Here is a 16,088-nt window from a genome sequence, read left to right on the forward strand (position 1 = left end):
TACCTACTCTCGATCCTTCGTCCGCCCAAAAACAGATAACGGTAACTTTCTTTTTGTTTATTCCGCTATGCACCCTGGTCTAGCATTGATTCATTTACAGTTACAATGATATCATTATATTCCCAACTCTGTCGATTGGAGGATTTTTGATGGGGGATTTAAGCATTATGATATTTGGTATCAATATATATAATTTTCATAGGTACAATAGAAATATAAACGAGGTAAAATTGGCCTTTGGGTATGATTGGCAAGAAAGTAAGTCTTTTTTTAATTCCCACTACAGCACAGTTGCAGAAACTTAAAGTAGCGTATAGTGGTATTGAGAGATGCGTGCAGGGCAAAGCGTCTATCGACAAACAACATAATGATTAGAGAAATGAACAAGGGTGTGGCATAACATATTGTTTACTAAGAAACACACACGTAGAACACGTTCATAAAATAGACATAGAAGTCGTCGGATTAATAACATCGTTAAGTTATGCAGAAGTACGTCGCATCGTGGTAGATATGGTGCAATGGAATCAGCTTGAAGAAGCTTTCATCCAGCAGTGAATAATAATAATAACATATCCACGCTGATAATGATACATCAGGAAATTCCGAATAAATAGCTTTATGTTAATTACTAGTTACTCCCAATATTAGCAGTATTAATTGTCATAATATCTATTAATTAATCTAGGCGTAAGTAAATTTGACATAGAGGCGTATATTAGTACGTATTGGTATTGTATTTATTAAAAAAAATCACATTTAAGTATTGAAAAAAACAATTATTAAAAAAAAACGTAAAATTTCTCATTTTTATCTTCTCCAGTGAAACTATAATGTTGGATTTTAGCCTTATTGTCACACGGGTGACAATATAATATTATCTGATAATTCGATGATGAATCTTGCAATTCGAAATAACTAAAGACACTTTTACCTGTTAATATTAAGGGCTGACATTTTAAATGAATTATTCATTTTATAAAGGTAGACGCTATCTTGTATTGTGTTTATTGTTACAATATAAAAATGGGGGAGGCGGCGAAAAGCTTCTGGAACCTTCTCTCCCTTTTATCAACAATCTCCATGAAACATCCACCCGGCAGACAGCTGCTGTATCGAGCGAATACACTCGTACGAAGTACATTTGCACAGAATTACTCGGCTGATATTATTATTTGATGTCTGAAGTCGGTTCAGGATAGTTGTTAACTTTCGTTGAACTCTCAACGACACCCGGCCACTTAACAATCCGCGTTACGAAAACCATTTTTGATTGAGAGTTACTTAAATAACTTTTGTATTGTACAAACTAATAAAACATAATAATACTCAAACGTGACAGTGAATAATTCCATATCAATTGAGCGTATTAAACAGAATATCCTTTGAAAGTATATGAAATTGCGTCGGTAGTAACTATTAATTATTCATTAATTATAAGACACTGTCACCGTAAATTGATGCGCAGTTTTCTGTAATTAGTTCATAATGAAAAAATATGTTGGTAGTTCAATAGATTAAACGGAAGCTTTATTAATTTGTTATTTAACGAATACATGCGTCGTTACTTTAAGTCAATGAAATATCTTCATGAATCAAACATTTCATTTACTTAAAAAATGAAACACGTGGTTATCAAACATTCCAACATAATTAGTTACATAACACGAAGCGTGCTTAGAACGACAATTTTTTTTTTGACATTGTTTATTTATTGATAACTTGCGATTTTTGTCTATGGTTTGTTAATAATTGAATAACAGTGTTTCATATTTTGTCATATTAATGCTCATCGAAGCTATTTCATAAGGAGACAAGGGGTTGATTAAGTGATGGTGAACCTTTCTCTATAGTTGGGTCTTAATTTAATTCGAAATTTAAAAAAGTGGGTAGCGGATCATTAATTATTTGCATTTTTATTCTAATTTTGGCAATCGTAATTTATATAGGTATTCTGACAGCATTAATCCTTAAATCGATATAAATGTAAACAAAATCAAGTTAAGTAGGTATACACGTCATTTTTATTTTATTTTATAGACAAATCGTATGTATTTTATTATTACAACGTTTTTCTTAGCTCGTATTCTTATTTGTCCGGTGGTTCTTTGTCCAGTACAAATCTTGCAATCAATTTTTAACTAACTTCCCGACTAGCTAGACATTTGAAACTTTTTGAATATATCAGAACACGATGCCAATGCATTTTTTAATACTTTTAGCCATCTTTAAGTAGAATTTAATTCATTTTAAGTTAATTCTGTTGTATATGAAAAGTTATTTCGATAGCATTATTGGTTGCTGGGGGGTCCTAGCAACTAAATTATTAATATATACCTGCGTTACTATGGAAATCAATATGAAATGACATTTCATTATTCAGTATTTCTATCAAGTACAATTTTTTTTGATCGTTTAAGCTAGTCAGTGACGTCCCTAGACAAAATGCCGCCCCTAGGCAGCGTCAAAATGCCGCCCCATTTTTTTATCATCCTTTCATTACTCCAATATCTAAGAAATGTGTTGTATGAAGCATGGCCCCCTCATCCTGAAGCAGGCCCCATGTTAGGATTTTTGCCCCCCCCTACCTATCGCTAAGGATAAAAGCAGTGTGACGCTCTACAGTAATGTTTTCCGAATGGTGTACGCGTTAAAATTGATGTGTATATTTAGTGTTTTTTTGTATATTTTAATACATACACTTGAATTGTGGAGTTTTTGAGTATCGCTACACAATTATATATTGTATTGTGTAACCATATAATTTTAAATAATATCGATATTGAAGGAAAATAGCGCCGCAGGCGAATTTTTTGCTATTAGAGCAAATTTGTGATAAGTGTTTATCTCACTTATCGAGCCCGAGCCCCAGGTTAGAGCCCTGTCAGCCCCCCCCCTTCTGGGGGCCATGGTTTGGATACATTACTAATAAAATATACACCTACCACTAAGCTGAAACATACAAAATTAAATTTAGATATCAATAAATAAATAAGCGAATAAATATAATATTAGTTAGACACTTACCCAAATCACCAGAGTCTGAGATGCCATTTGGTTAATACCTATGTCTGACACATTTGGTTTGTATCATTTAGTAATACCTACCCAGATGTATTATTTTCACACCATTTTTTCTATGCTATTATTGTACCCTACAACATGTAAACAAAATAATTTTCCTCATTATTTTTTTAATATAAACCTAAATTTAATCATAAATACACTATTAATTAATGGTCTCAACATTCAACCGTTGATGATTGAAATAAACTACAAATCCACACTATTATCAGCAAAAAATATGTTTACAAAAAAACGACTTAAAAGAAGGTATTGCACAGTATTGTATTCACAGCACGATAAATATGGTACATTTTTAATACAATTAGATGGTACTTAACGTAAATACATATTATATGCACGAATACTAATTGATTATGTTAAATGTCAATAAGGATTAATAATCATTATGAATAGGTATCTATTTGCAATAGGTACATCCGGCAACTTTTAAATCTCGCGAATGACTGGCAAAAATATTTGGATAAATTAAAAAATAAGGTATGTACCTACCTACCTATAAATCTCTACCATAAATTCTCCTTGTTTCGTTACCAACGTTGATATAATACTCGTATATAATATTATTTTCTTTTAATAACCATGGCGCGACATAATTATTGGTTTTTGCGCAGTATACCTACCACTGTTATGAAAGGAACTCTTTAATCTGATTAAATGACATTATATTATTATGACTGATTTATTATTCGTTTGTGATGTTTTACATTTATAAAAATATTCATAATGTGTATAGGCGCCAAGTTTATTAGCATTTGTATACGAAACCGAGCAGTCAAAAATAAAATAAAAAAATCTCTAGCTGAGCGTGGTGACATCATACTAAAATCGCTGCGAGTACCGACTGGATAATAATAAAAAAAAAGCATCCGGAACAAAACATCTCCAAAGCTCTGGTTATAATATAACTAAGTTTAGGTAGCTATTTCTATATAATACCAAATGATTCTCCTCGATTTGCCGCCCTTCGAGTATCTGCCGCCCCCAAGCGACGCTCAATCTGCCTACCCCCACGGGACGTCACTGAAGCTAGTCAAGTCAAGTTTATATGATTCAACAGAAAATTTAAAAACGTTGTGAGTATAAGTATATAAAAAGTTCTTTTTATATTGTAAAACGTTGTAAAAAAACATCAGTTCCCCTTGTTTTACTAGAACAAAGATAACGCAACATGTGTTAGGGAGGCTTTGTTTCAATTATTGAGATAATAACTCTTGTGATTATAATCAAAGGCTTACTAGTAAATTAGTTGGGTATGTGATAAGTTTAGTATCGATCCTGAATGACATGTTATCACAGTTTAGTCGTTGCTATGGTTACTCTAATTTGGCAAATAACAAACCCACGTTTTTGCAGTGGGTAGATATCTGTCAAGTCGATTGTATGAAAATAATACATCACTATATTGTGTTTGGTGTTTTAGTGATTATAGTATGGGAATCATTCCAATAGTTTAAAATGTATTAATAGTGATTGAATTTAATGGTTCTGTTAATATGACGCTATCCATTGCGGTCATGCAGTCATCAAAAACTAGGTAAGTAGTAAATTAACACATTTTTAACATTAATAATAGTACCTAAGTATTATAAAATATCTTAACCACATTTTTTGTGATTTAATATGTTTGGGGTTACCTGTACTTATTGCGATGTAAGATTTATAAATATTATATATAAATATCGAAATTTAAAAAAATGTATTCATTCAGGCATTTATTTAACATTGATAAACTACATAAAAATATTATTTTGTACCTAATACCCACAGAACAGAATAATAAGAATATATACATGCAAAAGCCACTCGCCATGTACCATAATTATTACAGCCAAGCTATAAAATGGAAAAAATACAAAATTATCTCAAATATTAAGAATATTGAACGCGTGTTTCGTTTACGCGACAAGCTTTAATGCATATTATTATTATATACGTAAGCATTGAATATAATTAAAACTGAAGTAGGAAGTAAGATCATGTTAACGTGCGTGTTTGAACATGTACCTAACCCAATTTATTTATATTTTTTATCTTACTCCCTAGTTCATTTATTGTTTGTCAATTTATAGCTACGGCCGTATTTTGTAGCTTAACCACTGGGGAATGCCAAAAGAAATGGCGTATTTCATAAAAACACCACCTTATTCTTTGGTCAATAATTATTATAAAGCAATCATTATTCGTAGGATGTTAATCACACTTGAATGATCAAAGACGTAGCTTATAATTAGTATCTTTAGAATTATCTTCAAATGTGTTAATCTTGTCCATTTTTTGAATAATAAAATGCCTAATTCTTGTCAAATTTGGGATCACAGAGATTATCAATATAATTTTTTATCATAAATATTTTACTGTAATAATGTCAACATAAATTTTACTAATGGTTTTATAAATGCTTTTAAAAATTAATAAATATAAAAAATCTTAACACCACTGTACATGGACGTACTGAAATATGACTATATTCTAAAACATTAGAGCGAGAGGTTTAAAAGAATACTATTTTATGTAATAAAAATACTTTATACAGTCATCAAATGTTTAAAATAAATATAAAGGATAATAAGGCTTCAAAATTATATAAATAGATTATCTACAACATTTAAGGAATGTCCAGGATCATGCTTTGATAATACAATAAAAGCTCCATTTTGACCAACGCTGAGCATGTCCGCCCTTAATAATATAATATAAGTATTCTTATATTATTTTATTTAAAAAAAAAGATCCGTTCACATAACCCTAACCAGATTTATACTCTGCTTACTAGCGGTAATTTAACAACAAAAATGTTAATTTATTCTTATTTAATATATCGTATATAATATAGAGTAAATCTATAGAAAAGTGGGTTTGATAAAATATTATGTATTTATTATCCAGTTTTCAATGAACTTCCATCTTACAGTTCATTGTAAATATCCGGTTCACGTTGGATTATAAAATCAATATGAATAAAGACAAAATTATTTATACTTAATAAACTTTTAACCATGAAATTTTCTACGATATAATATAGTGACTGATTATATGGTTGTACTTCTAGTATATATTTATATATAAAATTATATACATTGCTTAATAATATAGTTCTAAATTCATTGATTTGACCAACATTTGTATTAATATATCATCATCAGCCGGGGTCGATCCACTTCTGAATGAAAGCCTCCCCTAACTTTCTCCACTCTTCTCCGTCCCCAGTACTTTGCTACCACGTACATCTATCGAACTTTATGAAACCGTCTATCCAGCGAGTTTTAGGGCGTCCCTGTGGGCATTTAATGCCCCTTGGGTACCACTGTATGACGGTGCTTGTCCACCGGTTGTCCACTCACCGACCGACATGTCCTGCCCATTTCATCTGCTAAGCGACCTCTATCACATCGCGTACTCTCGTCTGCTTCCTTATTCATTGGTTTCTTTTGTGATCCTTGCACATGCATACGTGAGCGTTTGTAATACACATTGGTTGAACACTTTATATTTAAGACACAATGGTTATGCGAACAATATCAAACAAAAAATAATATATATTAGTATGCACCTTTACCAGTAATTAAATTAAAGGCAATTCATAGAAGGTCATAAATAATGCGATATTTTAAAAATGGTTGAAATGATAGTACTTTTTTTTTTAAAGTTGAATCCAAGATATATTTTCCATTATTATCGAAGACTTCTTCCTATCTTGCTCTTCTCTTGCTATCTTCCTTTGGCAATAGAATTCTCTCGGTGTTGAGTGCTAAACTGTTTCCGATTAGTATGATTTTGTAGATTGCGGAAAAGATGGCGACGGTCGACAGTTTCATATACCTTGGATCTCTTGTAACTCGACATAATGATATTACAGAAGAAATCAACAAGAGAATCATGTCTGCGAATAAATGCTACTTTGGTCTGTTAAGACATTTTAAGTCCCGCTTACTATCTCGTCGAACTAAAAGCACTCTTTACAAAACACTTGTAAAGCCAGTGCTCACCTACGCATCGGAAACCTGGACATTAACTCTGCGAAATGAACGAGCCCTGAACATCTTTGAAAGAAAACGTCTCCGCCGTATATATGGACCGATCAGGGATGGCACCAATTGGAGGAGAATATATAATGCTGAGCTCTACGGACTGTACGAAGATTGCAGCGCAGTTCAATCAATGAAGATTGGGAGACTGCGATGGCTAGGTCATGTGCACCGTATGAATGACAATGAACCGGCAAAGAGAGTGATGTCCAGCAATCCAATAGGACGTAGAAGAAGAGGGAGGCCAAAGATTCGCTGGTTAGATGGAGCTGCCAGTGACTGCCGTATTCTGGGGGTACCAAATTGGAAAGCGGCCACACTGGATAGGGACAGGTGGAGGGAGCTGTTGGAGGAGGCCAGGACCCACACCGGGTTGTCGCGCCCCTGATGATGATGATGATGGAAAAGATGGCGATCTGATGGTGTCAGAGGTCGGCAGTGGCCATTTTATTCAGATTGGAGTGGTTGGAGTGGTACATTGAATAAGCACAAACATCGCAGTTTAAATGATTCCACTATGTAGTACCTACGTGTGTGTAATTTTAATTTACAATTTTTAATGTAAGTACCCAACAATTAATACTGTAGCTTCTTGTAGGGCTTGTTCCTTAGAATTAAGCTAAACCCGCGATATTATCGATGACTCAGTCTCAAAAGCGGCACGTGTTAATATTGTAATTGGTATAATAAATTCACTTTATTCAGAATTCGCATAATATTGGAGTTGTGTATTATTTTATCTCGCGTTTCAGTGTAATATTAAGTTACATAGGTAGTTACATATTTACACTTTATATATTATATATTCACATAGGTACCTACATAGTGGAGTTAACTTCATTATCTCAATATACTGTGTATTTTAATTTGTATACATATATTATAACATATTTATCATAATATGATAACTCATTCCTAAATGTATGTGCTAATTATTTATGTTAAAAAAAATATGTGATTACTAAATATGCTTGTTTGCACATTATTTCATATTATAACTTGTTTGAACTAAGTATGTATTTATCGAAGCATTAAATTTGTGCCACATAACTAGTGCATCGAAGTTCATAAAACACGCGTTATAAACAATAATTATGTTAACACTACATTCATATTATGTGTTACAAGCAAATCGATTACGAATTCAATATTCAATGTTGGTTAAGTTTTTTTTATTCAATTTAATTGAAGTACGATATCTTCTGCTAGAGTCTAGACCAGTGGTTCTCATGTGCGGCTACCAGCGCTTTACAGAATAATATTTCAAAAATTTACTTATAAATTGGTGGAATACACATGACTTGTCTTAAATTTCTTTCCACGCTCAAATGATCCAGAATGTGTTTTTGTGATGAGATAATGTGTGAATAGTCCGTTTATGAGAATAAAGTCAATTCAAAGAATTGGTAACAATTGCTTTATCAATGTTGTCGATTTTTCCTACTACTGTATACCATGGAAGATCATTCAGTGTAATGGCACTTCATAAAAAACAAATATCGAAGCCAGTTGACAGATGTAAACTTAGAAGCAGCCATGCGGCTCGCATTGGAAAAATGAGTATTGAGAAATTTCCATTTGCATTATTTTTAAATAAGTAGATAATATGTAAGTACTAAAATGTTATTATACGGTATGTCATTTATTAAATTGATCCATTTTTTTAGTAAATAAAACTTTCATTTTTGCAATCACAACAAAAGTGAAATTTGGTGCGGCCACCAGACGTTTCCAAGGAACTATCAATGTCAATTGTGCGGCCATAGTTAAATTTCACGTGAGAACCACTGGTCTAGACGGAGAAATTCATTTTTTTTGTCTGTTATAATATTACGTAAAATTTTCCTTTTTTTTTTAAAGCAAAATAACGTCTTTGATTAAATATTTATTAATGATAGAAACACAGGAGCATGACTATTTTAACTATTACATTATTTAAGTTTTTAAATGTAGAACAAACAAAAAAGCCGCGAGTATTGTAGATTATATTATTATCTAATCTTATTTCGTTATATTGCTTTTTGATCTCAAAAGTTATATACTAGCTGTCAGAATTTTAGTGATCGGCGAAATTAAAATATCTATTCTCCCATAGTATCAAATTACATGACTTCAATATAATAAACAAATAATAAATTCTCAGCTACTCATATATCCATTGACGCAAAACGCCATTTATACGCTAACTCGATCAAATAATTGTTTACTAAATTATATTGTTTAGATATTATTTGGATTGTATAAATTGCAGATAGGAATAATATTCATTGAAAGGGTCACTCGAATACACGTTTCCAGTCTGTAACTATCGCAGTCTATATATCGCTTCGCACAACATCTCGCTGTACCGAGATGCGGACCTCGGATCCGTACCTACCATAAGAGCATCCGTACCTAACATAACTACTGTAACATACTATTGTACCGACCATTACGCTGCCAATAAAACTCGCTCCTGCATCCATCTTCGACTTCGAATTCTTCATCATCATCCTCAACACCATAACCTACGACACGTTGACGACGCCCCCAGTGGTAACTCACACATCGAACCCCACAGTTATATGCATGACCTCGCACTGTAGTGTGTCTTCAGTTGCTCCTCTAGTCGACAGCTGCGACGGTGAGATCGGACATAACGAATTTAAAGTCTCGCCAGCGCGCGTTCTATAACCCAGCCATATACTCTCGTTTTTATTTAGATTTCAAGATAAAATGTGACCTTTTCTAAATTCTTGCACCCTCAGCCGTTTTAATGCATTTCTCATTCTATGTTTATGCACATGTTTGAAATGTTCACTACTACTCTCACAAACTATAATCAAGTAACTATTGTAATTTAACTGACAAATACATGGTATTATTAATCATTGATGGCATTGTTATATATAGCATAAAAAGGTTTCCGTATATCAAGTTATACTGATGCAATTGACCCTGACTCATAATGCAGCTCCGCCCCAGGGTCGCTTAAGATATTCATTATCACCGCACTCCCCCCCCTGAAGTATTTGCCTCAACCAGTTATTATATTGTTAAGAATCAGCTATATCTGTCCTATATCCCAATGGTACACAAATAATTAATCTCGTATAGTTTCCGTGCAGAATGCGTTTCAATATATTTTTATTGAGACATCTGTAATTCCGTATATTCCCCTCACCCTTGTCGGAAAAGGACGTGGGTCCACGTCAAAAACTATAAATAAACTATTAATTACTAACCCATCTCATTTTGTGAAAATCCATTTTGGTGAAAAAGTCAGAAAGAGAAAGAAATTCAGTTACATTACGAAATGAAATAAATTATGTGGTCAAATTATATATTAAATATTTATATTTAAAATAAGCGTTATATTATAGGTATAGTAAATTTGTGCAAATAAATAATATCTTAACTCTTCAAAAAATGATAATTTAATATTGGTATATTATAAATATTTCATGCTTTAGTACCTGCTTCAATTATTTATAATATGTGTATGTTTTCTTCATTCTTTCATCAATTAATAATTTACGACGATTCCTCAAAATAATAAAAACAATGTAATTTATTTTTATTGTTTAGCAGTAAAGTCCAAAGATGGCTTCATGTAAAGCCAGGCTTTTTGAATTCAATTATGCCATCGACTGAATTTTTTATCATCGTTGAAATCGATAGTTATGGTGAAAAATACGTATGATGCTAATTGCTTTATCTTCTACACCTGGTGTTTACAAAACTAATTATTATAAAGTTTTTATTACAGAACGCCATTACAGTTGATAAATATATCATGATGCAATCATAGATATTTTATATAAAAATCACTGATTAGTAGTTAATAGATTAAAAACTAGATACTGATAATCAGCGATAAAGAAATTCATAAGATAATGAATCACATATTTTTGTAGTAGGCGCGTGAAAAATATGTTGGTATAGATAAATCAATATGTCATTGAGATAAATATGTTGTGAATGAGATTAATAATTGCGAAATAATTTTACAATACTAAATCAATTGTGGGATTTTTTTTGTTGATTTTGAAGCGCCTACTTAATATATGACAGTATGTTATCCTATAAGTAGTGTCATCTATTAATAACATCCATTGTTATTTTAAAATATAAATATTTTTTACGATCACTTGTATGATTAATTATCAGATAGGTATATCTGCAAAATTTGTATTGTCATGTTTTGCAATAACCTAAAAAAATATGATAATTGAGGATTACAGATTCAGATCGTGTGCGTTCCAAATGCTTATAATGGTTATACGTAAAATTGTACGTAGGTATAACGTGTACGTGTACGTCAGCCTTATCACCGTGAACGGTTGTACAGGAAACGGATAGACCGCGTTGTCATTTATACTAACAATCTGTTTAAACCATGTCCGATCCTAAGAAGATCAAATCAAAATCCAAGAAATGGGTGTTTGCCACTTGCTCAACCTATTGGGTCCATGCTCTGGACTCACGCCGTTATAGGCCTGATACGTAGCCGCTCGGCCATCGTGGGTGTTAAACAATTTACAGATTAACATTATGTGTTGTAGAACCTGTAGGTAAAAACAGGAATTAAAGTTTTTCTAAAAAAAAAGTAAGAAGCACTAACCACACAGAGTTTTGTAACATGCGTACAACTTACTTCACGGTAAAATGCAACACGAATAATGCGACCGCAATGATATGCGGCCATCTTTTTCCGGTACAACAGCTCACGGTATGGTATATACGATTTATTTATAATTAATGTTGGTTTGGTGTATAAGGCTGCCTATCTCTACATTAACTCTTGCCTTGTGGTAATGATTTAGTTTCGGTACAAGTCGAGTACATTTCATTTTCGAAATGGTCAATGAATACATACACTATTTAATTTTAAAATGACATCCATTCAAAAAAAAAATCAAGTTTCAGGGTTTATTTGTATATTTAATAATGTATGGCATTGAATGATAGATTTCTATAAATTAAATTGTAATTCACAGTTATTTTCACCTTATTTTATATTATTTCTTTAAAAATATATTTCAGCTTCATTTTTATACATTTTGGCTTCATGCATATTGAGCAGGATTTTTTCAACGTAACATGCTACAAAAAACATACACTGATAAATTAATAATTTTCAATAAATATGTAGGATAGTTAAATTACATTTGCATGGGTTTCCATAGATCGGCTTAACTGATTATTTTAAAAAGGGATGATTATTACCCAATCATTAGCTTACCCCATTGGACCCATATCCAAACATACGCTGAAAAGACATACTTAATTAGAAAATGTTCCACCCGTAAAGCTCGAACCCACGCCCCATGACTTTAGAGATTGACATTCTGCCCACAGTTAGCGGATTAATTAAATTAAATATTCAATCTCGTACTCCTTCAAACCCTTTCGTGTACATACGCTATGCAAAATACTGCTTTAAGCATTGGCGAATGTTAGATTTCATCCAGTCAAAATTTTCTTTTGCAAATTAAAAGGTTTTGATTTAAGTAATTAATAAAATACAAAGTGAAACACTTCAGTCAGTATGATTAGTAAAATTTGCAGATACCTAATCCATTAACAGAAATAAGTAATTAAATTTTAATTTATATTATAATAATTCATCTTCATCAGTCGGGTCGATCCACTGCAGGGTGAAGGTATTCCTTAACTCCCTCCACTATTCTTGGTCCTCAGTGCTTCGCTGCCACGTAGAGTAAGTATATGCTTTATAACATTGCACTCCGGCTCTAGGATGAAAATGATGTAATATATTGTAAAAATATTTTTTTACATATCATTATCTGTCTATTTATTACTACATAATATAATAATACAAATAAATATCATTTGATCTAATTTTATGCGAGGTAATCAGGCAAAGAGGCGTATCAGTATAGTAAAGAGTGCAAAAAAGTGCAAAGTTATAAAACGTATACTATACATACACTGAACTTTATTAGTTCGTCATTCCAGCGGACTTTCAGGCTTCCCTGTGGTGGGTTAGTGCCCTTCGGATATCACCGTATGACGGTATTTGTACAGAGATTGTCCACTCGCAGAGCGACATGCCACAACGCCATTTATTTTGTTTGGCAATGTCTATTACATCGAGTAGGCACTCTTGTCTACCTGTGGTTTTTTCTCGATGTACCCAGTTCCCATGTACACTTTTCATACCAAGTTGTGCTAATCATAATTTTCGGATTTCTCTTACATTAAGGGTTCATGTTTCATACGCATATTATGTCAGCACTGGTAGCACACATTGGCTGAAAATTTAACGCTCAATACACAATGTGAGGTCGCTTTTGATAATACTAATCGGGTGCCCAAATGTGTTCCATGCCAGTTTGTATCTTCTGAAATGTCTGAAATAGACGTAGTTGTTGACCCGCTAAATTTAAGTATCGTTGTTTAGTTCAGAAAATCAGTTTATCGTCACTTTTGCCTTCGAGACATTAATATTGAAATCTACACTCCTGCTTTCATTTACAAACTCCTGCATCCTGTTATGGGTCCTTCGCAAAACAACAATGTCGTCTGAAAAAGGCATGTGACTGTTAATTGTGATTTTATTATTCTCGCAGTCAAGTCATCAGAATAGTGGTGAATAATTTGAGTGAGACCATGTCGCCTTGCCGAACACCCTTGCTAATAAAAAAAACTGGTAAGACAAGTCTTAGACAAAGTCAGCTCTTGCCAAACAGATGTTTAACATTTCGCCTATAATTTTCTGCTATTTATTGAAGCTTTAGTCATTTTTTTCGAAACCGGTCGGCTGTGAGGATATTCTTTTTGTAACTTCCTTTTACCTACTAAATCTGGTCGCTTTCGTGAAATGCACATTTTGCACTATGGACGGGCCTGTTAGTAAATTCATGGAATCGTATTTAATAAGTCGTTCATACTGTTTCGTCAAAATATTTGCTGAAATTACTCTCCTACATACGTCATCAATTCACATGACTCGCGCATCATTCTCATTTCGCAGATAATAATTACAGATTGTTATCATGATTTTCGTCAGACTTTTCATCACTGATGCCGAATGAATCCTGTGTCATTTAAAAAACAAAATAAGAAACAATTTTCTGGGTCTGTTAGCACAATATTATGCAACAAAACGATTTATGTCATCATTGTTTTAGGAAGTGATTTATATATAAAAAAGCGATACATTACATAATAGTAGAATGCCATAAATATTAGCATATCTATTTTTGTACATAATATATAACCAGTTTGTGTATAAACAAGATTTTTTTTTATTACAGTTTAGTGTCCACTAAAGCACTTACAATTTAAATTAATAATATTTTTTATTTCGACTAATACTTTCTTCTGTTTATACAGCATGTTTTTGTACATTTTATTTTATTCGATGTGCTTTTTTAGTACTTCTTATGTCATTTGTTATCGAAGGTCAGCCACCTGTCCATCAGCGTTATACCCAACGTACACCTTTTTATGCCACGTTGCTCTACTCGTTGTTTCTGGATTTCTCTTACATTAATTGTCTATCTTTCACATGCTTAGTGAGTACTGGCAGCATATACTTTACGCTTTAAGGCTGAATTTAGGCACAATGGAAGAAGTCTTTGTTGATCCGCTCGATTTTAATGCCATCGATAAGAGAAACAGGTTAACATTATATTCGTCTTCGGAAGTTACCTTTTACAGGAAGTAGTAAAGCTTTAGTAATAAAATTATTAATCAACTGAGATAGTGTGATTTTCTTCATATCGTTGTCGTTATTGGAAACCTGTTTAATAGGCGATATATGGTTATAATTATTATCTATGGTTGTAATACTGCGAAGTATACGGTTTAATCTTAGACTATAGATAATAATAAATGTACCTATGTAAGTCTTCGTGAAATGTTGATTTTAACATACAAGGAATTCAATATTTGGTTGTCGCGTTAGTTTTTCTCGTATATTTGTTATCTGACTCATTTTAAAGAGAAATAAGATTCAAAACAATATAATTTTTGAAACTTTGCACAGAAGTGTAGAACGCGGAAAACCACAGACGTATAAATATTATCTATGCCAAAAACAATGACCAAAACTGAATGCATTTTCTGAAAATTTAAAAGAACATTTCCAACACAACGAAGTATTATCGCAATCGCATATTACGATTGTATTTTTTTGGTTTTTAATGTAAGTAATTTGAAAAATTCTTCCAGACAATTATGTTTGCTGCGACTCTTATGTTGTTAGGTTAGGTTAGATGTGTAAAATACTAAAATGTCTAACTCACATAGATATCATACTAAAAAAAATACTTAATGATAATAATTTATTTCAGAGCTTGGTTGGTTGTTGTTAAAAGGGTTAGTACATAATAATGTTGGTAAACTACCTTTCATAGAGAATTCATCTTAAAAATTTATCAATTCACCTTGAAAGTCAACATTTTAGCGATAGACCAATCACAAGCTCGGCAGCCGAAGGTGTGTCCGTGTGCGGTGTAATTCTCGTTATCGTCGTAATCAAAAAGTTCAAATACAAGCACAGACGTATTCTGTTAGAATGTTATTAAATACACAATCCGTTTCAAAATAGTTTCAGTCTCCGATCGTAACTCGTACAGAGCGTTGCTGTTTTTCTAAAGAAGTGATATTTTAAAAAGTTTGATAACATTTAGTGGTATAGTAAGAGTTAAAAGATGCCTTCGTGTACGTGTGATTATGATCAATTGGATAATGCTGTGCTGCATTATAATCATTGCGAATTGAAACAATCAAACAGATCATTCGAAAAGGCGATCGTTTCAGAAAAAAAAAATGTACACTCAAATGGATGTCAAGAGGACGAAATTAGGTAATACTCTATTGTTCATTAAAATTTGTATTCATAATTAATTATTCTGATAATAATTAATACCTATAATTTGAAAAAATAACGTATGGTTTGATACTAGAGTCTTGTTCTGAAAACCATATTGCAAAGTATGGCTCCCTCCCCTATTTATAGTTCGC

General features: G+C 32.3%; 1 protein-coding gene across 2 annotated transcripts in view; it reads left to right on the forward strand.

Annotated features, from left to right (window-relative positions):
- Positions 1-16,088, forward strand: part of LOC147078405 (uridine phosphorylase 1) — a 70,874-nt gene that overhangs the window by 32,989 nt on the left and 21,797 nt on the right. Inside the window, exon 1 of one of the 2 annotated variants that reach the window (XM_085959230.1) lies at positions 15,675-15,930. The exons of the other annotated variant lie outside the window; for it this stretch is intronic. Coding sequence (XP_085815356.1) covers positions 15,776-15,930 — 155 coding nt within the window. The 5' untranslated portion in view covers positions 15,675-15,775. Of the gene's footprint in view, positions 1-15,674; positions 15,931-16,088 lie in introns of those variants that run through there. 2 annotated transcript variants of the gene reach the window in all.

The sequence above is a fragment of the Rhyacophila brunnea genome, unplaced genomic scaffold, assembly GCF_057557595.1.
Source record: "Rhyacophila brunnea isolate RB1 unplaced genomic scaffold, BYU_Rbru_1.0 scaffold_11, whole genome shotgun sequence".
Classification (NCBI taxonomy): domain Eukaryota; kingdom Metazoa; phylum Arthropoda; class Insecta; order Trichoptera; family Rhyacophilidae; genus Rhyacophila; species Rhyacophila brunnea.